Below are 23,473 nucleotides of genomic sequence, written 5' to 3' on the forward strand. Positions count from 1 at the left end.
CCTCCACAACTCCCCACTTTAGAAGGTGCAGCACCGTTTGCGCATACCGTTCACTCTCTCCTTGCACTCTTGTGAACTGCTTCCCCGGGTGGCGGTCTGTGAATCTGAATGGATTTCCCCCATTTTATGAGCATCCGTTTATCATCCTCCTTGTAAATTATTTTTAAAAAGTGATCCCACTCCAGTCCACACGGTGGTAATAGCGCACCTACAGCTCCTCTTTGACTGCCGTTTTGGGATGCAGAAGGCTTCCTCTTTGAGACCGACAAGAACGCGATGTGTTTTTCAGATAAAAATCTCGCCCCATCTTGAACCTGAAGAGAACAACTCATGGAATACATGACTACCCATAACGGCACGTTCCGTGACCATTTACTTTTCCTTTTGCTCTCTCTTTTTGTGAGGATCCATGCAAGTCATGGTAAGTTTTTGTTTATTTGCCTGACGTTAGTGCGTTTGTACTGTGACCTAACAATGCTGTCTTAACAATTTGACGTCCAGAAAACATAGTACTTGTAGACGGGAATTATATATTTATTTATTTATCGACAGGTCGATTTTTGTTGGTGTATATGTTTTTATGTACAGATCAAGTGACACCCAATTTTGAGTTATAGTTGGGACACATTAAACAACCCATATGCGCCGGTATCAAAAATGCACGTATAGCACACTGCAAGGGGTCTTTTTGCGGGTAGCAATAACACGGAAGTCAAGTTGTCCTTTTATTTTTCAGTGATTGAAGCGCTGCCCCCGCCACGGAATGTAGTTTTGATGACCTTAAACACCAATTACACACTGAAGTGGGACTGGAACGAGATGACTTCGAAGACTGAAGTTGTTTCGTTTTCGGTCCAATATATTTCGTGAGTAGAACTGCGTACTGTATTACAATTTTGAGCTGTGTCTGTGAATGAGACATTTTCATTGGCTTAGATACATTACTAATCCAAACATCTTTTGTGGAAACATCAATTTTTCATGTGAGAAAAAGTATTACAACTTCTGACGGAGGTGGTTTGTTATGCGGGATTGTCCTGTTTGGCTCAACCCAACTGTATTTATCGAACACTTTAAAACAATCATAGCTGTGTACAAAGTGCTGCGCATGTAGCAAAAATAAACCATACAACAAATTAATAACAAAGACGGTAGATTGCACAAAAACAGTAAAACTACAAATCAAGTCTCCTGCTGAGTCAAAAGCCAAATAATAAAAACGAGTTTTGAGACAAGTTTTAAAGATAGGCATTTTGTTGTTGTTGTTGTTCTTGTCTTTCCAGGAACTACAAGCTCGAATCCAAGAAAAGGCACAACTGGTCTATTGCCTGTGACAAGACATCTTCCAAGTCTTGTGACCTTACCGCATATAACCTGCACTATATGGGCATCTACATGCTGCGTGTACGCACCAATGACAATCACAGTCATTCAGACTGGGTGCAGAAAGAATTTTGTCCTGAGAAGCATGGTGAGTAATTGTAGGAAAGTGGGGAAACGTTCCAGAAAAATGAAAAATTAAGACACTTCAATTATATATATATATGTATAATGCTTGTAACAGCCAGCGGTGTGCAATTTACAAAATGTTCTCAGTCCGTCATTAATTATTCGTCAGCCGCCTGGGCGCCTGCCTGTTATCGTTAGTCCGTCATTATTTCAAGCCGAACCAAACTGTAATCATCAGTCAGTCACTCCATCGTTGCGTCAGTAAATTTCACCGGTCCGCCAAGTCATTTCCAATCCGTCAGTCCCCCCCCCCCATCCCCAAAAACGCAATGAAAAATCAAATTTGATTAAAATGGTGTTGCAGTACTTTGTATATAATTCAATGTGCCAAAATCAGGGGTCACCAACCTTTTTGAGAGTGAGAACTGATTGTGTGAAGGGCTACCAAATTGATACCACGCCCGAAATAACATTTGTCCAAATGACCTTTAATAATATGAGCATGTGTTACTTTTCATACATGATGATTCAGCCGGCAGGAGAAGCTTCATTGGAAGGGAATAAGCTGACAGCCGACGTCGGGGGTCAGCAACACGCGGCTCATGAGCCGCATGCGGCTCTTTAGCACCCCCGAGTGGCTACCTCGAGCTTTTTCAAAAATGTTTGAAAATGCAAAAAGATAGGACGGAAATATATATTTTTGGTTTCTGTCGGAGGACAAACATGACACAAACATTAACGTTTTCCGATGCTGTAAAAATGTGTCGAATAAATATGAAATGTCAACATTTCGTCAACGACTATTTCCGTCGTAGCCTGCGACACACGCTTCTATTAGCAGGGCGGGATGTCAGTCAGGGGGCCGTTGTAAAAAAAAAACAAAAAAAATAGCTGACTTTCATGTACAATTCACTGAGGGTACTTGCTAAGAATGGGAATCTGGGCGGCCAAGAGAAGCATTTTTAAACAGTACACATGAGCTACGATAGTTAGCACGTGGCTAAAGTGCGTCCCGTGCCTCGTTCATCTTAGCGGCCGTTATGGCTGTTGCTCATTACTGCATGCGTGCAAGTGTGTGCGTATGCGCGCGTGTGCAGTAACGGGTCGATCGCGGAAGGTTGGTTGTTCGAAAAGTAGATCTTCCGTCAAAAAGGTTTGGGCACCCTTCCTCCACAGGATGGCAGGTGGGAAAAATACTTTTTTAATCATGAATGCTCGTGTATTTGTAGCCAACTAAGTCACGTTGATAGCAGGCTAAAATACAGTCAAACCTTGGTTTTCGAACGTCTCAGTTCTCGACCAATTCGGTTTTCGACCAAAAATTTCGAGTTTTTTATGCCTCGGATGATGAACAAATTTCGGTTCTCGAACAAACTGAGCGCACTTGAATGCACCATTTGACTCCTCTCGCCTTCCTTACACGAGGAAGTGACGCTTCCTCGGGTAGACGAGGAAGTGACGCTTCCTCGTGTTGCTTTCCGTTGTGAGCAGACGTGTTCAGTAAACATTTTTATTTTAAAAATAGCGTGGTTTCGGTTTTCGAACAATTTCGGTTTTCGAACAGCCTTCTGGAACGGATTATGGACGAAAACCGAGGTTTGACTGTAGCTCCTATAAATACATACAGCATGCGTTGCCTTCATTAGAAGGCTTTTAATTTTTTGCGGCTCCAGACATATCTTTCAACATTTTGGGTTGCCGACTCCTAGCCTACATGAAGGGTGTGGGGTGGGCGATGAACACTCGGACTCATGCGTTGACAGAACTCAATCGCAAAGTGAATGCGGTGGTCAAGTCGCTTCGCAAAATGGAAAAGAATGAGGAGTAGTTGGCTCGGCCTGGAAAATTGATTGAGGATTCAACAAATTGACCCCATTTTTGTTAGGCTCAAACCATGCTCCCATTTAAAGAGAATGGTTGGAGTCTGGCGGGGGGTGGGGGTGGGGGGGGGGGAGTTCTTTTCCGTATTGTTTTCTATTCACAACATCAAACCGTTGCTTCCCGTTCTGTCACCCCCTGTTGGTCATTGTTTTTTTGATGTTCCTCTGGACGGATTGTAACTGGGAAAGTAAATTCCTTGTATGTTTTACACACTTACAATCTGTTTCTGATCTGCACCCATTTAATCCCAAAAATTTCCCAGACATTTAAAAGTCAAAATCAGGTGTCATTGGTAGCCCTTTTAAGTAATCAGTAATAAACATTTTTCGAGCCCTGTAAATTAAATCATTGTTGTCCTTCACAAATGTGACCGGTGGGATTAAATGGGTTAAGAATATGAGCAAAATCTTGGGCCTAACAAGCCACCGTAGCCTGACATCATGGGAAATATTAGCCCGTCTTGAATGTTGGTCATTCGTCATCCAATGTCTTTTGTTTAGGTACTCCAGTGCCAGTATGTTGGGGGTCAAATCAGCTCTAATAACAGTAGAAACACGGGTTTGTGTTTTTGGTGCTGCCCTTGTCATTTCTGTACAATGAAAGCACCGATCGTCACAAGTGTCTATCTTTACAGAATACAGTGGTACCTCTACTGATGAAATTAATTGGTTCTGGAAGAAATTTCTTAACTAGAAAATTTTGTAAGTAGAGACGCGTTTTCCATGTAAATGCCCTAATCAATTAAATCATAATACAGTCACTCGGGTGTAGCCTAAAATTTCAGTGGGGTGGCCGGGATGACACAATATACCTCACATAGGGGTGACCATCCGCATGCACACATAGCATTCGCTTTAATGTAACCCTCTTTGGAACTGACATGTCATTGTTCATCATACCACTCACAGGCAGAGTTTCATGAAAAAAATTGCATACATTCAGAACCTTGCCCAACACACTCATAAAAATAAGCAGGAGCAAGTCTAAGTAAAACGCAATATTTTGCTGTTTAATTCACTAAAGCAATGATTTTGATTGACATTGACAGTAAGAATTAAATGTTGTTTACCAAAGGCAGTCTTTTTCAGTTGCCATTCAGCTACATTGTAAATGTAATTTTTAAATATGTAGTTACCGTATTGGCCCGGATATAAGACGGCCCTGATTATAAGACGATCCCCTCCTTTTTCAAGATTAAAGTTTGAAAAAAGACTTGAGTCTTTTAATACAGAAAATAATGACAGTACATCTGAAACTAATGATTCTAACAATATATTTGAGAGAAAAAGCATGTTATTTTGCCTCATTCAAATCTTAATATCTGAACATTTAAATATGTAAACTGAAGTGCAATCCCATTCGTAAATGAATGGCTTCTGGTTTTGAAATGTAAATGACATCATAACTTCTCCTCAGCTGCCGGTTAACCTGGCCGATCTTCGACCCACTTTTCCAGATTGTTGCTACGTTTCCCCATTTTCTGTTATCGCTTCTATTATTTTCTTCTCTTTTCTTTCTTACCGCTATTTTTTATTTTTCTTCTTCGTGTTACCGCTATTTTTATTTTTATTCTTCATGACAGGGTTCACTTTGGCCTGGGGAGTCAAGTTCAGCATTCGCTTCAATGATATCTGGTGCCATCTAGCGTCATGAATGGGTATAATGTCTAAACTCTGAATATAAGACAACCGCCACTTTTTCAGTCTTATTTCAATGCAAAAAAACGTATATTTGGGCCAATACGGTACTTTAAAAAAATTGTGACGATGTGTCAAGGGTTTTTACGAACACTGCGTTCATGTGAATCAAAATGGCAGAAAGTCCCACGGATCAAAATCCTCCCCCACGGTTGGGTGGCCAAGAAGTGAGAACCCTATGTAGCATCGCCCCTGCTGTAACCCCGATACTTCACTGCGGGTCATTTTCTCAGTTCCTTGTCTTCATTTATGCCACATGTATCCGGGGTTATAAATACAATTGATTGTTGAAGCCACCGATTTTCAGATCTCCTTTCTCTTCTGTCTTTGTAGCTGCAGTTGGTCCACCATCCAAAGTGGAATTGGCTGTTTCTGTGAACAACCTTGATGTTTTTATCTCCGATCCACTGACCAGTTCAAATTGCTCGATGAAAGTGAATCTTCCCAAGATGTACTACAACATTGTGTACTGGGAACATCATGCAAACAAGCGGGTAGGAACTACCGACTTTAAAGTTTCTCGTACCTACACAAATTTTATTCGCTTTTCTCATGAAGGTAGAAAATTCATTTACATCTTACCTGGCAGGCGCAAATTTAACTGTACAATCGATGATAAATGGGATACATTTATATTGCAGATTTATTTCCTAGGTATAGATTTCCAAGGGACTGTGAAACTCCTCTACAACAAAATCATGAAATTTTTCACTGTAGCAAATTTGATCTCAGATGGAAACACGCACACACACACACAAACGTATGTGTAAACGCACACACAAACATGTGTACTCTTTATTTTTATTCCAATAGTGCATAAGTATGAGCATACACTTCATATAGTCAGTGTAGAAAGAAAAAAAGGGAAAGAAAGTGCGAAATTTACGATCAGCATTCACTTTCACTTACAACAATTTATTGGATAATGTCTTTTGTTTCCTCCGTCTTTCATTTTGATCACTTTTACCCTCTCTTCCAGCGTCAGAGCTCTTCTTGTCTTAGCTGCTTGACATCCAAAGGTCCGTTTTGTAGCCATTTTAGCAATGCAACATCCATGCTCGTCTGAATCTAACAATAACAAATACTTCAAGGATTACTGCGCATGTTTAAACCAGTGTGGTGGTTGCTGTTGCCGTTTACGAACGAAGCAGTAGAGGTCGCTGTTGGATTAGACTTCGTTGTAGTGAATCTCGTCGCGAGGCAAGAGCAGACGAAAATATTTCGTATAGCACAACAGGGAGTTTTTTCGTTGTATGGAGGGAAGGAAAGTGGGAATGGTGTGAATGCATGAAGATTTTTTCACACTAGGGGGTATTTTCGCCCATGTAGGTTTCGTTGTAGAGGAGCTTCACTGTACCATAATTTCCAGACTATAGAGCACACCTGATAATAAGTCGCACCCATTACATTTTTAAAGGCAAACCCATTTTCTTCACACACACCGCACCTATCTATAAGCCGCAGGTGACCAAATTGTAACATGAGATATTTGCAAAGAAAGACGGTACACAGAAAGAGGTTTCAACGTTTAATAACATACCTTAACTGTTGTTTCACTACGGCAATAAAACAGCACTCACGCGGCTGGTTTAAATAAAAAAAGGAAAAAGAAAATTAAAGGCACCGTTGCCTGTCGAGTAATGCCTTGTTTTAAAATGAAAAAACTCCTCGCTTATCGCAATACTCGGTCAGCCATTCCTCATTCGGCTTTCTACCAGCCACGCTTTCGTGTCAACATTCACAACAATGTCTTTGGGGGGGGTTTCTTTTGATATGTAACCAGGTGAACAATACTATGACTGTTGTAGTGAATGCTGCCTCGTTTAATAAGTGGAGCACTGCCACTTTAAAAGGAGCATTGGATAATCTTGTGAGACTTGGATCAGGAAGTGAAGTGAGACGAACGCTGAGCTGTGCTTATTCTTCTGTTGTATCTGCAATCGGAATTATAACCTGGCTGATATTGAGTAAAATATCGTTGTTTGGGAGTTTGAACGGTGTCGCATGATGGGTCGTGTGAACAGCCGTGAAGCAGGGGAAATTTGTTGTTTTCCACGTGTTTCGGGCACATACATGGAAAGTGCTCTCAAGCCACTACTGTTGTCTATTTTTGTATACTTTTCTAATTGTTAGTCCCATTCGACATATCTCAGAAAATGTACAGCATTAATAAAATAAAAGACTATGTTCAGTCATGAATAAACCCTTCATAAATTTTTTTTTGTGTTGGGTCAAGTCTGTCATTGACCTGGCCACACCGCTTTCGGATTGCAGTCCAGCTCAAAACAGAGATGAAATGCGCCCTCTCGTGGCCGGTTGTTTCATTGTGACACATGATCGCATCTCACTGTTACCTTTTCCGCTCTAGCGCTCCCTGGCGGCCGTTGGAAAAATCTTCTAACAGGCCGCATCATTCAATAAGCTGCAGGGTTGGAAGCATGTGACAAAAGTAGTGGCTTATAGTTCGGAAATGACGGTACTTTTTACTACGTTGTAGTCTGTCTAAGCAGAATTCCGCACAACAGGCGTTGCAATCATGTAAACTTCAGACATTAAACCATTTTCTTCATTTTTCTTCAGACTCCAGTTAAACTGCATTAACTACAGTATTTTAGTGATTATGATATTCAAAAAAGTAGCTCGTTATTTGGACCGGTTCAGGAGTTTTGTCTCACATCGTGCATACCCCGTAAGCCATTTTGTGTGGGAAAGAAAACGAGTGTGATGTCTTGCTATATACTGTATTTATAGTGTTGTATAACAATAACAATAATTAACTGCTTGTCTCTGGCTTGCAGGCCCCACAACCCCAAATTATGAACACCAGTACAAATATGGTAACTCTGACAGACCTGAAATCTTGGACATTGTACTGTGTTCGGGTCCAGTCACGTTCTGACCGTCTCGATAAGAGCAGCAAATTCAGCTTGCCGCATTGCATTCAGACTGATGGTATCTAAAATGTTTTTGTTTTTTTTAATCCTTTGTCAATATTCTTTTGAGGTCAAATTAACAAATGTAACTGTTTGAATAAGAAAATACAGTCCATATTTTATCCCATTTTAAAACTACTGTGCAGATGCAAATGACCACAAGTCGACTGTGAGCATTGTTAGGATACATGACATGCTACATGACACAGTAATAATCATTTGTGTTTCTACTTTTCAACAGGCTTCATCCCTTGGTGGCAAATTGTTGTGTACTTCTTGGGCTCTTTGGTGATGTGTTGTACAGTTGTGGCCCTCCTCTTGTATATTGTCTTTAGATGTTATGAGACATTCAAGATGACGTTCTGTCCCTTGATCCAGCTTCCACAATTTTTCCAAAAGGTATGAAGGCAATACACGCACACACACAAAAAAAGAAACATTTTCTAACACAAAATGGGTTTTTTTTCACTGTTTCTTTAAATCAGGGCTGTCAAACTCATTTTTTGTTGCGGACCACTTCAGAGTGATGGCTTCCCTCGGAGGGCCGGTGCAAAATCTCAACATTATTTATTACCCATGACAATTTGACACTGCGGTACGGAATTCAGCAAGAATCATGATAGTTGACACGCATGATTTGCTCCCGCGGGCCACATAAAATGACATGGGGGGGGGGGGGGCCAGATCTTGCACACTGGCACATTAACCTTATTTTCGTAAGGCATTTTTCATCCATCCATCTATCCATCCTACTGTTAACTTTTTCAATCCCCATGACGTATAAATACATCTTGAAAATCTGCGACGGCTGCCTACCCAGGACGTATTTATAAGTCATTTCCTTTTTCTTCTTCATCTGACGCAGCCCCTTAATAACGATCAGGCTTGTCTGCATTGTAAACCGTTTAAAATGTGTCCAGCGGGTGTAAGGGATAAGCCAGGAACACAGATGCAGAACAAGTAAAAATAGAGGGGGTGAGCAGGGTATAGCGTGTAGTTGGAGTGCATTCAAACCAGTCGTGATGGAGAAATTAAAACGACCCGTGAGGATTGCTTTTTGCCCATGACGAGGGAAAGGAGTTTCTGAAAGCAGCAGTACGCTTTCATTTGTGCAAAAGCAGCAGCCATCAAAATAGGCTCCGCGTGCACCAACATCGTCAGCCTCATTCAAATGCCACACCGCAGCTAGAGTGTCTTTGCAAAACCAAGGGAAATGAAATCAGAACGCGGTGCAAGACATGTTGTGTGCCCATGTGTCAGGGCAATTGTTTCATTTTGTATTACACGCACACACAAACATGTGTTTACTTAATATTGATAAATTAAGTATACATTTACATACAGTGCATTTACACATGCAGACATACACGTGCACACTCACTGAATTGGTTCACTTCTGTTCATAGTTCATTTCAGCAGTCCAATAGAGTGCAGATCAATATTTTTGTGACAAAAAAGCCTTTTTGTGGTGTTGTTCATTTCGTTTTTTATTATATTTTATTGTCTTATTTAGATGTTTTGAGATGTCACAAAAGCAAAAAAAATAGTGGTGCTATACTTGAAATGAACAATTGGTAACCTCACAAAAAGCAATATAGTAACAATATTTAATTTACAGTATAATATCTTGGGGCGGGGTGAATATGCCATTATGTCCGTTTATCTTCCCAGTATCCTCTTGACTCCCTTGGATCTGATATTCCTTGTCTTCTGCCCGTGGAATCTGAAGCGGAACTCTTTTGTGATATTGTCACAATATGTCCAAAACCTCCGGAACATCACAGTCACTCCTCAAAAGATCCACTGATGCCCCCTTTCGGTCTGGAGCCTGCTAGTAGTTCAACGTAAGTTCACTTTGCATTGTTTTTACGGAATGATCATTTTTAAGGCTAGCTCATGCTCATGTCACAAACTAGCAATCACATCAACTGAATGTTGAAATGCCATGATTTCTACTTTATTGTGGTGACCAGAACCTTTAGCGACCTAATCCACCTTCTAATGTTGCTACTATCAATGTTGGACTTTTCCAAAATAACAGCCAAAAATGCAATTCCATTAGCCAAAGAGCAAAGGAGGCATTTGGGCCGAGTACCGTTATTACTTAAACAACAAACGCAGTTAACCTGTGACCTTCCAACAATTCCAAACCTTGACTGGAATATCATTGAACAGGCCAAAAACTTTAAATAAAATACATAGTCACCAGAGATGACAATTTGTTATCTTTCCTCTTCAGGGTGAGTTAGTTTTCTAACTCTTAAGTCAGAGCTAGCAAGTCATTGTGCTCTTCAGGGCTAATGTGGACATGTCAATTAAATCCATTCGTAAGGTTGAAACACATCAGTCAGCTATGGCATTGGTCGACCCATCCTCACAATGTGTCAATTTTTCTTTGGAAAGTCCGCCTCGAAAATACATTTTTAATGTTGTCCGACATTCACCCTCATCAGTCACCCGGCACACAAATTGCAAGATTCAGCTCTGATCAACCAGTCAGAGATCGAAAGAATGCCTCTGAGTGATGTCACGCTCAACTTTTGTGAAGGCCCAGTTTTGTGAGTCTAAAATCTGATTGCTTAAAAAACAAAACAAAAAAACATCTGGTATTGCTACTAGCGCGTATGTGTCATGGGCCTCCTCTTGATTATGAAGGCCCTTGGCAGATTACATTGACAAATGCTAGAAAATGAAGATGATACAGGTAGGACCGTTGGAAATAATCCCATTACATCTTGGTCGAGCTTCTGCGAGTGTTAAGGCCTTGGTGGCCTGCTATCATGTAAGGTGTACGTATAATGGCGTTAACTTATTGAATTTAATGAGCCAAGAAAGCCTCTTGGGGACTCGCAGGATTATATTTTTGCAGCCCCCACACTTGAGACCAAAGTGTAATGTTCGTGCAGCCCCCACCTTTTTTTGCCATGTAATTGACCTGACCATTTTGTGCTTTTAAAAAAAAAAAAACACTTTTTTTTTTGTTGTCATTTATGGGATACTACGGTATACCTCAGGCTCATCACAGCTTTCGGCGAAACGTAATTCTGAAGTGAAACCATGTGGAAGGAAAATATGCTGTCACCCAGTCCCAATCGTGTCTTTTTTTTTTCAAAACCGGTCGTGAAGTGAAAGGTTGACACCGAAAACGGACAATTTCAAGAAAAAACACCAGACGGAATGTTTGTTGTGCACAAGGGTAGAACCACATCTTGAACACATGGGGAAAGTTGCGGTTTTCAATAAATCTGACATAATTACACATGCTGAAGAGTATGTTAAGTGCCAGGGAGATTAGATGGAGGGATGACTTGCCAATCTTGCGCACGCTCTGCAGAACCATTCATGTTCTGAAGTTTTATTGACTTTGACAAAATTGGATTAGTTTTACTTTTTTTTGATACTTGAACGCCCTTTTTGTGGGATACTTGATGCAGCCTCAGACTCTCATTTCCAGCCGCCCCTCCACTTAGTCTAAATTGAATTTCTGACTCCTGCTTTCCAACAAAATTCCCAATTTACCTGGTCAGCAGAACAAAGATTGTTTCATTCATTTTTTTTTAAAAATTCCAATCCATTGAAGACATCATTCTTTGCTTCTTCTTTCAGTTTGGTAGTTATCAAGCAGTTAGAAGCCAGGTTCTTCTCAACTATAATTTATCACTCTGTAAAAGTAATAGATTACATTACCTAAATTGTAATTGCGTTACAATTCTTGCGCATTACTTTTTTCACCAAATCCCCAAAACGCACTTTGACACAGCAATTCTTTAAAGCGAAGTCTTTTTCGTCAGCGCTTGATTAACAGCTGTCGAATGTTAAACTTGGCCGCAACTATTTTCTGCTACTCTGTGCGTGTCGCTGAAAAGAAAATGACCGTTTGGAATCGGAAGTGATCTGTCGTAGTTGCACAAAGAAGAAAAATAAGTCTGAACTAAGCGATACAACACACATAAAGTCATCAGTGCAGAACATCAAGGTTTTTGTTCAGAGAAAAATGTATCCTGAACTCCCATGTGAACACATGTCACAGAGCTGTAATATTCGGTATGTAAATTCTAACGAGGTCTGCTCTGTTCTGTGTCCTTTCCAGTGCTCTGTACAATCATCAGGACATAAGGAGAAGCACAGACTCTGGAGTTTACTCCACTGACGGCAGCAAATGCCAGCAACATCAGTTAAACGGCAGTCAATCCTCCTTCGGGGCCGACCAAGGCCCTGTTGACTTGGATCCTGTGAAAATACACGACACAAGTTCAAGGCATGACAGTCAGTGTGAGATTGCGGTTGAACGTTTTATAGACCATTGTGTCTGAAGATATGCAGTGGAACCTCTCAGGTGAAACAAAACTAATTTCCCAACAATGGCATATTTTTCCCTCAAAATGTAGTCATACAATTTAGGAGGGTCTCTATCCATCCATCCATCCATCCAAACCGCTTATCCTCACAAAGGTTGCGGGCATGATGAAGCCTATCCCAGCTGACTTCGGGCTGGATGCGGGGTACACCCTGAACCGGTTGCCAACCAATTGCAGGGCACACATAGACAGACAAACATCAACAATTCACTCTCACAGTCACGCCTTAGGACAATTTAGGGAATCAATTAACCTATCGTGCATGTTTTTGGAATGCAGGAGTAAACTGGAGCACCCGGAGAAAAACGCACGCAGGGACGGGGAAAACATGAAAACTTCACATAGGAAGGCTGGAGGCCGGATTCTAACCCATGATCTCTGTACTGTGAGGCAGATGTGCTAACCAGTCGCCCACCGTGCCACTTAAGGAGGGTACCAGTGCCCCTTGCCTAATCCCCTGAAAGTTCTGCCGGCGGTGGGAGATAAAACTCCATCGGACACGGGATTCTTCTTCCTTTCATAACTTCGCTGCTGTGAATCGGGAATTTCTCCATTGCGAGACTAATAAAGGTTTTCTTATCTTATTCTGCCAAACATCGCCAGCAGAGGATCAAAATGCTTTTGGGCCTGCCTGCCAAGTTGGACCGGTATCTTCCCTCACCATCTGAGCCAGCAGAACACCAGATGGTGGTCAGTTGACAGCTCCGTCCGTCTCTTAAGACGACTATCTCTGATAGTCTGATGACACAACGATGTTAACTTACAAAGCCAATTCCAATGAAGCTGGGACATAAATAAAACCAGAAAACAATTATTTGCAAATGATGTTCAACTTATATTTAATTGAATACACTTCTAAGACGAGATATATAATGTTCAAATGAATGAACTTTATTGTTTTTAGCAAATATCATTAACCTTGAATTTTATGGCTGCAAGATTTTCTGAAAAAGCTGGGACAGGTTTTGGAGCAGCGCAACTGAAGGCTCTGGCTCCCATGGTGCTCAGGCGGGCAGGGGGCACTGACAGGCGGAAGGAGGACGAGGATCTGATGGAGTGAGTGGGGGTATGCACCTGAAGAAGGCGTGACAGGTAGGGAGGGGCCAGGTTGTGGATGGCCATGTATGTACTGTATGTAGGAGCAGTTTGTAGTTGATGCGGTCTTGGACAGGGAGCCAGTGGAGCTGCTGAAGGACGGGGGTGATGTGTGAGAAGGCACGGAGTTGGGCGCAGACGTGTCTGTTTGTCGACACGACGTTTTAAAAAACCAACACCACAGCTCTCCTTTTTCGGAGCTGCAACATGTATCTATATCTATTTGAGCTATACTGTATTAGCCTACGATCAAAATCTTTTTCCATTTTCAAACATTTTTTATAAAGCTCCAGGGAGCCACTAGATGTCGCTAAAGAGCCGCATTTGGCTCTGGAGCCGCGTGTTGCCGACCCCCGAGCTAGACAACGCCAGACCATATTCTGTTACAACAGCGTGGCTTACTAGTAAAACAGTGCAGGTAATTGGCCTGCCTGCAGTCCAGACCAGTCTCCCATTCAAAATGTGTCTCACATTATGAAGTGTAAAATATGACAAGGGAGACCCCAGACTGTTGAAAAGTTGAAGCTGTACATCAAGAAAAATTGGGAACGAATTCCACCGACAAAGCTTCAACACTCGGTGTCCTCAGTTCCCAAACGTTCATTGAATGTTGGAAGAAAAGGATGTAATACAGTGGTTAACATGACCCTGTCTCAGTTTTTATGGAGCATGTTGCAACTTTAAAATTTAAAAAGTTATTTACTAAAACAATAAAGTTAATTATTTTTTAACATAACCTGTTGTGAATGCACTGTAGAAATACAGATGTATTGTTTTGTCTTTTGTTCAATTAAATATAAGTTGAATGTGATTTGCAAATATTATAACGTCGGCTTTATGTTTAATATCTTCATTGGAATTGGGTTTGTATGTTTATTGGGGAATTTTTATTCTACAGTATTTTGTTTGTATGATTCAGTTGCCTTGCAATTTGATTCTTATAGAATCTGCATTGATGTGTGTATTATCTTGTTTTTATACCAAATTAAAATAATATGGAGGACTGACATTTTCATGCTTATTATAACAAACAATTGGGTGTCTGCCCATTCATCAAGTGTCAAATAGCTTTTTATCCATCCATTTTCCGATCCGCTTTATCCTCACGAGGATTGCGGGGGGTGCTGGAGCCAATCCCAGCCGTCTTTGAGCAGTAGGCGGGGGACACCCTGAACCGGTTGCCAGCCAATCTCGTGGCAGACAGAGACGAACAACCGTCCGCGCTCACACTCACTTGGGGACAATTTAGAGTGTCCATCAGCCTGTCATGCATGTTTTTGAAATGTGGGAGGAAACTGGACTACCTGGAGAAAACCCACGCGGGCCCAGGGAGAACATGCAAACTCCACACAGGAAGGACGGGATCGAATCCACGACCACCGCACTGTGAGATCGACGCACTAACCACTGGCCCACCCCAAATAGCTTTTTAAATGATAATAATTATTTATTTTCAATCATTTCCATCCATCATTATCTGCTCCGCACGAGGGTCCTGGGTGTGCAATTCAATTTATGCACAGTAATTGTTTATGGCATTTTGGTGATTTTAGCCTCACTATCTGAAACAAAACTGATATACAGTAAATACAGCACTGCACAACAGATGGCAATTCATTTCCTGAGCAATTTCTCTGAATTTCCCCATTTTCGACATTCTGTCAACACCTTGACCACAAGAGAGTTATTGTGGTGGATGACTCTCTCACCTGGTACATGTTGCTCCTTTATGGCTTCAATATTTGTTTTTGTATTTGTTGCATCTACCATGCAACGGTGGATGCAGTTGCCGCCTGAATTAAGTATCGGAGGCTGTGAGACGTGTCATCCAAAGTATCTGCCTATGGATTAATCAACCTTTAACAATTCCCTCTATTGAATCGGATTGATCAGATCTCAAAAGTCACTTTTATTTTTAGGTTTAAAAAAAAACAAAACATTACAGATTTGTTTATGCATGGACAATAGATTCAGTTCCTATTTTGTGTAGTGTACAAATAGCTTCTCATTTTTGTATTTCCTGTATCCGCTGTTGCTGTTGAAACAATGTAAATGTCCCCATTGTTGGACAAATCAAGGTCATCTTATATGATGAAAATGTAATTTCAGTGTCGCCCCCGCCCCATCTAATTCCTGAAGCAAATTTGTACTTGCCAGCATCTGAGAAGCGTTTTGGTGGGCCGACACAGCGCCATTGTGACACACCGGCCACCCTTAATGTGAGACACTGGATTAAAAAACAAACAAAAAAACATCTGGAACAATCAGTGTTATGGACATAATGCTTTAGCGGTTCAATTTCTGTCAAAAAATACAGATGATCTGTCACATTTATCAGCTCTGTATAGCCAGCGCTGTGTCCTATAAGATAGAAACCGGGCGTCTCATGTATAAAAACTGTTCATCTTGCTGCTCTTCTTCATCATCAGAGCAGGAAGTTCCTTCAATGGCGTCCCAGGTTTCTGGCAGTATCACGGAAATGCTGTCACGCTCCTGCAAATCAACGGTATCCACATTCCGTTGGCCCAAAATGTTTTTCTGCTCTTCCTCCACAAACCTACCCCAAATTATAGAGTGGAGGTTAACATCTTGACCGTCCCTTTTTTCAACCTCCCAATTTTCCACCTCAATTGGATGTAAACTGTCAGCCGTAAAACTGGCTTGGTCTGAAACTGGACCACGGTCTGAGTTCGAGAGATTGTCAGAAAGCGAGGCTGCGTTTGTGGATGAATGTTGGGTAGCAGCATCCCAAATCCACGCTTGGGGCAAGGGACTAAAAACATCCACGGTTGGAAACACAGAATTCGGGTTTGCAGTGTTGTTTGGAAGTGACGCTGGCTGAGACGTGTCAGGAAGTGACGGAGATGACGAGCACAATAAATCCGAGGCCAAACGCATTTTGTAACCACTTCCGTTTCCAGAAGAGCTTTCGGTATTCCAAAGATCTGATGATTGACAGTCTTTCTCTTCCCATGGGGAGTGCAGCGTTGGCATAATTAGGAGGGAAGACAGGAATGCATTGCGGGGCACAACAACCCAGACCTCTTTTGTGTGATGGATGGATGTCTAACACAAAAAAAAAAAAAGAGAGGAGGAAATGAGGAAAATTAATAATCATAAAATAAAAGACCACAAACTTTGTGACATTCGCAAATATCCAAACATATTTCGCAACATTTAGGAAATTAACAGCTGCTAGAGCCTTGAAAAAAAATCATCCGGAAGACATGAGCAATGCATTTATCAAAGTCAACTTTGACGGTGAAACTCCAAAGTCAAAGAAAATTTGCAATTAGTGTGTAACGAACATCACACAAGGCATTAGCATCCAGTGTTGGATGAGATTGACAGTAGATTAGGAATCTACCTCCATGAGTTTATTTGACTTTTTCTTTGGCCTTTTTCTCATCGGATGGTGAAGAGAGGAAAGACAACGAACTGGAAACAGTGCGTGCAACGTGCGAAAAGTGGTAGCCGACCCATGTGTGACAAAGTAATGAGCAAAGAACAGAAAGTGCACCAGGAAGTGACCTGCCACTAATCTTGAATAAGCGAGACATTACTGTAAATGAGATGTACACATCATTTCAAAATACTATCAAGAAGGAGTGTGCATCTAATAAAATATGAGTCCACCTATCTTGAGTCCATGTCGAGTCAGAGTCCCGACGGTCCGTGTGTCAAGTCAGAGTCCACAAAGTCCGAGACAAAGTCCAAGTCCAGATGAGATCAAGAGTAAACCTTCCGACAGAAGAATCCTATTTTCCCGATTATGCTCAACACTTCTTAGACGTTACGGACTTCACCATGTGTGCAGATAAAGAACAAAAACAACTTCAAAAACAACGTTGCTTTGTTAACGGTGTTTGGTCTCGGGCGTGGGACGAGGAGGAGAAGCATTTTTGTGCTTACACTGTTTTTTGAAGAGGTAGCTAATAACAGCAGATCTCAATTTTTTTAATCCTGCTGTTGGCTGACATGACTGTAAGACGGTGACTGCATCCTAAAGGCACGGCAGGGTATCGAGGAGCTCAGGCTCCTTTGTGAGCTCCAGCAATTTGGAGATTGCGAGGAGGTGTGCCCAATACTTTTTTACTGAGTAAATCGCTTGCTGAGTTCAAAAACAAATTCAAAAAAATAGTACAAACAACCTACATCAATCAGAGTTCAAATGATAAATTCTAAACATTAAATATAATGATAAATCAGAACTAAGTTGATAAATAGAGAAAGGTATTGAAATATTCATTATGAATACAAGAGAAAATTGACACAAGAGTGCCAGGGTGTAGATGTATATAATCCTGATACAAACCAAAAGTTGTAAAAATATCACGGTTAACGGTAAAGTATGAGCTTTAATGGAGACTTCTTTCTTCTTATTTTTTTTCTTTTCTGATTGATATAAAAATGATTTATTAGATATAAACACATAACGGGGTAGGACTAGATAAGTTTTTTACTTCTTCCTACTCCCTTGAACATAATAACTGTGTTGAATGAAGACTGATTTCTTTTTTTTTACTATTTTATCTACCTTATTTTCTGTCAAATTATTACTGTATATGTTTTATGTTCAATAAACAACAACACCAATACTTCTTCAAGTTTGTCCGTGCTTTTTTTCACTGCAGCGTAACAACAAAGCTAACATCAAAGTATCTTTCTTATTTCACTCTGCAATCGCTCTGGCCCCATCTCTTCTACATGGCTATGCCGATGGCCGTCACAGCGGTGCTGTACCCGAACTGAAACATTTTCAACGGGGGGTGGCACCGCATCATGAAACGGCGTTTCGTCAGGGGAGCCGTGACAAACTCACGCCATAAACGGTGTGGTGTGAAAAGGTCCTTCTTAACCAACCTCAATCTCAATCCTCTTATTTGGTGTTCAGCCTTATGAGTTATGGAGTTGCGACATGTGATGTATGGTTCCCATCTCACCTACCGGCTAACTTACCAGAACGGATGGCATACGAATGTTTCTCAGACGGAGGAATCCGGTATAGACGAGAAGGATCGCAATGACGATGGTGGCAATGGAAATAACACACAACACGGCTGAGGTCACAGAGTCTAGAAAGAGCATCAACAAAGGGTTGTGAGAGACATATTTTCTTTATTAACATGAAAAGCAAACAATAGAGATGCTGTCCAATGTCATTTATTCAATTAAAGGGATGGGGAAATATTTTGAGATACCTCTCAGAGGTACTACTGAAATGCTCTCACACATTAACACATGAATGAAATCATTACAGATTTTTTCCCCCCTCTCAGGTAGGTCATTGAAAGACTCACACAGGCACACACAAATGAGTTAGGATCAGAAAGCCCGCCCGTTCCAGTCGTGCATTCAAGTACTGCATATGAGAGCCTTTTTACTCGTTCTGTGTGTAAGAGGACGAAAGGAAATCCCTTCCGGTTTTTCCAAACTCAAACATCCGCTTCTCTCCGACACCCTTTTATCGTTTGCCCAAAAGCCCAAGTAGCATAGTAAGCACAGCAGAGATCATCAGAACCTTGTCAAATGCAACAGCAAGCAGACAGCTGACAACCATTTCAACATGCTGGATCGTCACTTTGCATCGGACACGGGGGCACACTGTCACTGTCGCAGAGAGCATTGTCAAATCAAAAGGAGAGCCATTTACCTGAATTATAAATCCCCGGGGTAACAGCGCAATGTTGCTGGCTATAGTTGGACTCCCTTGGGATGAGTCTGTCGGAGATTCGAACGGATATGCAATAGCGCCTGCCGGGTGCCAGGTTCTTCAGAACAGTTCCATTCAGAGATTTGGTTTTCTGAAAAAACTGCACCCACCAGCACAGACCACACACATACATTAGTGCAAGAAAAATCAAGGCTTTCGCCCACCCTTAATAGTAATTAATTAGCAAGTGAGGGGACAGCAAGGTGGTTTGTAAGGTCAAAGGTTTAAAGAGTGGCCCCATATATTTAGCTAATCAACTAATTCATGTGTGTGTCTCCCACCACCCCCACGCCCGACACATCCAAGTGAAAGAAGGAAATGAAAAAGTGAACACCTCGTTTTCTCAACATTTCAAGTATACTAGTCGTCAACATTACCAGAGCTCTGCTTGGATCACTGCTCTCCATCCTGAATTGGTAACCGAGTGAGTTGTAGAACTCCCACAGATGCTGCATTGGAGACAGAAGGTCCACACACAGATTTTTTCCACAAGGATTCACAGCCACCACTGGTAGGTCCAGGTGAGCTGAATCACACAAGTTAAAGAGAAAGTCAAGCCTGAGAGAGGTATATTTTACCCCACCGAGGCTACGTAATGTTCATGGGGTTATTTCAGCAATGTGCCAGAGATGTAACGTGACAAGTTACATATGCTATGGAAATGTTCGTGTTTCAGAGACTTTTGGAATTTTATATGATCCACAGATAAATCTTGAGAAAATAGATGAACACATACGAAAGTTAATTGTTGTATTTTCTGTACTAGAAGGTATAAGGAGCACCTTCAATGAATGGCCTATTTCAAAGCTGTTTTTATATACAGTATATGGCACACCACATTATCAAGCGCATAGAATAGAAGCAACAATAGTGGCTGCAGTTGCGTTATACATCCACTAGATGAAGCTACGCTAATGGAATACATTACAGTTCAATCAATAGCGCTTTATTTATATAGCGCCTCCACAACCGCTGCGCCTGTAACAAAGCGCTTTTCAGAACATTTAAAATACTATGTCCAAGAAATCAGAATATTGATCCATATGAAGCTCCCACAGGATGCCGCATGAAGCACGAAATCCATAAAAACACAGGGTTTATTCCTTGGCAACCCGTGAGAACTGGCCACAAAAACGGACATGAAACATAAACCTACAAATGGCATTACAACACAATAAATGAAAGACAAAAGTTATGAAGACAATTGATTCAACAATAACCTCGAGGGGCTAAATATATTTCATACAATAATAAATGTCTTACTTGTCTCCTTCTTTCTTCGTTTAGTCAGTAGTTAACTATGCTTTTGGTATTATCTTTGTTTCATAATGGCTGCACAGAGCTAACAAAGTAGTTGTCTGAGTGTGTGTTGGTGAATGCACGTGTCAATTAGTGTCAGGCAGAACCCTTGTACGTGACAATCGGTTGCTGCTAATAATCACCAATAGATGGCATAGGAACACTAACAGGGAAACACCTCAATGGCGGGCGGGGGGGAAGAGACAGACAGACCACATCGGATTATAAGGCGCACTGTCGGCCTTTGAGGAAATTGAATGCTTAGAGGTATGCTTTATAGTGCAGAAAATAAGGTAAATGCAAAATTAAATGAAGTGTCACTAACTGTCTTTGATGGGCTGGAATCCAGGGTGGGTCGCTGGTCGAGAGGCTTGAGCTTGCCACTTAGCTGTAACCTGGGTTATGTAGACCTGCCTTGGATCGGAGAAGGCCTCTGTCATGTTGCAAGCCAGTGGGTACCGGACATGCTGACAGCCAGCCACTGGGACCCAGGCAGTTCCCCTACATGATGCAAAAACAGGAATGCATCTTGAGCAATGTAAGACATCAACATGCAACAATGCACACGAAAACGCTTCTTCAATGGACCCCAAAGTAGATCAAATTACTTGCGTCCCTACATTTTCCGCTTGAGCCCCTCAAATTTTCAGGTCAGGGGCCACTGTGCTCCTCGTAAGAAAAAGTTAGTCTGAAGCCCTGGTTGCTCGCTCCCTGTAATTATCAGTTTCAGAGTTTTGGCTGCATTGCCAGCAGTAAATCGGATTTATTTCCAGAGAGTGCTGCGTGCTACCAAGACTGATCTTTGTTACCAACTCTTTTCATAACCTTTATGGACGTCATTTTAATGTGCAGTCGAGGCGTTGAGGGGGCTGGGTGGTGCAAGGTTAGCTGATGAAAATAACAAAACAAGACCAGAAGACCTCACCAGAGAGGCGTCCAGGAGGCATCCTAATCAGATGATGATAAGCGGCTCGACTTTGAGCTCTCCCGGATGGCCGAGGTTCTCACCTTATCTCTAAGGGAGAAAACTCATTTCGGCCGCTTGTATCCGGGATCTCGTTCTGTCGGTCACGACCCATATAGCTTGTGACCATAGGTGAGGGTTGGAACGTATATTGACCGATAAATTGAGAGCTTTGTCTTTTGGCTCAGCTCCTTCTTCACCACGACAGGCCGATACAAAGTTCGCATCACAGCAGACGCTGCACCGATCCGCCTGTCGATCTCTCGCTCCCTCCTGCCCTCACTCGTGAACAAGACCCCAAGATACTTAAACTCCTGCACTTGGGGCAAGATCTCCTCCCCTACCCGGAGGGGGCACTCCATCCTTTTCTGACTGAGGACCATTGTTTCAGATTTGGAGGTGCTGAGTTTCCCGATCCCAACCGCTTCACACTCGGCTGCGAAACGCTTCAGTGAGAGTTGGAGAACCGTGCCTGAAGGAGCCAACAGTACCAAATCATCTGCAAAAAGCAGAGATGTAAAACTGAGGCCACCAAACCGGACCCCCTCAACGCCTCGGCTGCGCCTAGAAGTGCTGTCCGTAAAGGTTATGAACAGAATCGGTGACAAAGGGCAACCCTCACTGGAAACAATTTTTAACACTGTATGGTAAACTGCTACGATGGCAAAAATGTTGGCTCTACAACTAACAATTGCAAACGTTTGACTGGTTACGGTCGTTCTTGAAGGTGCCACAATATTTACAAGAATTGTCTCCTTGGAATAAAGCTGGGATGTATGTCATTGAACTAAAAGAATTCATAAAAATCAACAATGAAGAAACTCACACATCTGTATTGATACCGATTTGGTAGTAAATATCCACAGGTGTGCCTGGTCCAGGTGCCCATGTTAGCATATGAATGAAATTAATTGAGATGATTCCCACGTTGACTGGTTGGGGAAGTTCACTGGAAGCTGAAAAACAAACACAAACGGCTTTGTAATCTATTGCATGTGTGTTCCAGATCTCTTTTCAAGTGAAATGCCAATAACTGCACAGCTCCTTGTTTCAACTCTGCTTTGTCAATCAGCAAATGAGAAAAAATATTTCATTGATGCATTAATCCATGGTAACTATGTGTGGCAACCGGTTGAGTCAAAATCAGGAATAATCCAGTGATTTTGTTTGTTACAGTTGCCAATACAGCTAAATTGGCCGGGCTCTATACGTAACATATCGAAATTATTTCATCCTTCACAATACAATATTAATCCATTCTTTAATTATAAAAATTTAGCATTGAAAAATGTAATGTGGAATTAAATCCTGATCAATTGTAATACTGTGGACAATCGAGTGACCACTCATTCAATAGTTTCAGGTTGCTTCGTTATGGTTATTTTGAAATTTAATCAATGTTAACCTCTTCGTTCGCAACGATATCATTGCCACACTGCTGCATCTCTCGGCTAAATATATTGAGTACGTGTTATAACGTATGTCAGACAAGAACTAAACTATTTGAAAGGTGATACTCATAAGAATGTGCAGTACAGACCTGAGAGAATACGGGGAAGTGACGTCAGCGTCCAAAAGACAAATATCATCTCAGCACGCTGTTTCTTGGTCGCCTTTCTGGTTCTTGGTGTACCCCTCTCTTAGACTCTTTCACTTTCTGTATGAATCTGTCCGGACAATTTTGAGACGGTGTCTTGTTGAGGTAAACCACATTATGTCATGAAAATCAACAGGCTTACTGTACTTTCGACTGCTTTGGATGAAAATACCCCATTGCACAGCTCAACAAGAAACCAAGACAATGACAAACAAAAATTACTTCCAACTGTTATTATAGGACTGATTAGACATAAGAGAACACGAAATAATTAAACAAGCTTACGTTAAGTAAAATAAAATAATAGACATGGCAGCTACCTTCAGTGGAAAGCATTCCACATACTGTATCATTTTGCCCGGGACCTTCACACCTAAACTTGAAGTACCAGTAGTCGTACAATCGCTGCATTTACAGACCTGCTGTACATGGAAAACTTACAGACAATTTGTCAAACAAGATGCAGTATACACTTTACAGATGATGC

The 23,473-nt window shown here is 41.5% G+C and overlaps 2 protein-coding genes across 5 annotated transcripts; one reads left to right on the top strand and one right to left on the bottom strand.

Annotated features, from left to right (window-relative positions):
• The first annotated feature begins 253 nt into the window (after positions 1–253).
• LOC147197803 (interferon alpha/beta receptor 1b-like) lies at positions 254–14,420 on the top strand. 3 transcript variants are annotated; one of them, XR_015102214.1, is made up of 9 exons: positions 254–421; positions 737–866; positions 1,284–1,471; positions 5,361–5,521; positions 7,826–7,979; positions 8,202–8,359; positions 9,632–9,804; positions 12,051–13,410; positions 13,490–14,420. XR_015102214.1 is itself a non-coding variant. In XM_086123340.1 (8 exons), the coding sequence occupies exons 1-8, from the start codon at positions 331–333 to the stop codon at positions 12,271–12,273; spliced, it is 1,278 nt and encodes a 425-aa protein (XP_085979466.1). In that variant the 5' UTR covers positions 254–330; the 3' UTR covers positions 12,274–14,420. The 3 variants fall into 3 exon arrangements, 1 of the variants encoding a protein (XP_085979466.1); XR_015102213.1 differs by having other exon boundaries at positions 12,051–13,008; positions 13,258–14,420; XM_086123340.1 differs by having other exon boundaries at positions 12,051–14,420.
• Positions 14,421–15,302: 882 nt separating this feature from the next.
• On the bottom strand, positions 15,303–23,473 carry LOC147197804 (interferon alpha/beta receptor 2-like). 2 transcript variants are annotated; one of them, XM_086123337.1, is made up of 8 exons: positions 23,307–23,468; positions 22,930–23,056; positions 22,216–22,345; positions 20,751–20,926; positions 19,504–19,652; positions 19,067–19,226; positions 18,373–18,488; positions 15,303–16,479 (listed from the first exon to the last, which is right to left on the bottom strand). In XM_086123337.1, the coding sequence occupies exons 2-8, from the start codon at positions 22,976–22,978 to the stop codon at positions 15,775–15,777; spliced, it is 1,485 nt and encodes a 494-aa protein (XP_085979463.1). In that variant the 5' UTR covers positions 22,979–23,056; positions 23,307–23,468; the 3' UTR covers positions 15,303–15,774. The 2 variants fall into 2 exon arrangements, with proteins under 2 accessions (XP_085979463.1, XP_085979464.1); XM_086123338.1 differs by lacking the exon at positions 15,303–16,479 and adding an exon at positions 16,511–17,154 and having other exon boundaries at positions 23,307–23,473.

Source organism: Hippocampus guttulatus, chromosome 11 (genome assembly GCF_054856545.1).
Source record: "Hippocampus guttulatus isolate MCC_2025c chromosome 11, RoL_Hgut_1.0, whole genome shotgun sequence".
NCBI lineage: Eukaryota > Metazoa > Chordata > Actinopteri > Syngnathiformes > Syngnathidae > Hippocampus > Hippocampus guttulatus.

What these genes read in the sequence shown, in the direction of transcription:
- LOC147197803 (XM_086123340.1), top strand. Translation starts at nt 331, where the DNA reads ATGGAATACATGACTACCCATAACGGCACGTTCCGTGACCATTTACTT. An exon ending in TTTTCGGTCCAATATATTTC is followed by an intron (nt 867 to 1,283) that starts GTGAGTAGAACT and finishes TTGTCTTTCCAG; the next exon opens with GAACTACAAGCTCGAATCCA. An exon ending in ATTTTGTCCTGAGAAGCATG is followed by an intron (nt 1,472 to 5,360) that starts GTGAGTAATTGT and finishes CTGTCTTTGTAG; the next exon opens with CTGCAGTTGGTCCACCATCC.
- LOC147197804 (XM_086123337.1), bottom strand. Translation starts at nt 22,978, where the DNA reads ATGATATTTGTCTTTTGGACGCTGACGTCACTTCCCCGTATTCTCTCA. An exon ending in CCCGGGGATTTATAATTCAG is followed by an intron (nt 18,489 to 19,066) that starts GTAAATGGCTCT and finishes TGCTCTTTCTAG; the next exon opens with ACTCTGTGACCTCAGCCGTG. An exon ending in TTCGTATGCCATCCGTTCTG is followed by an intron (nt 16,480 to 18,372) that starts GTAAGTTAGCCG and finishes TTTTTGTGTTAG; the next exon opens with ACATCCATCCATCACACAAA.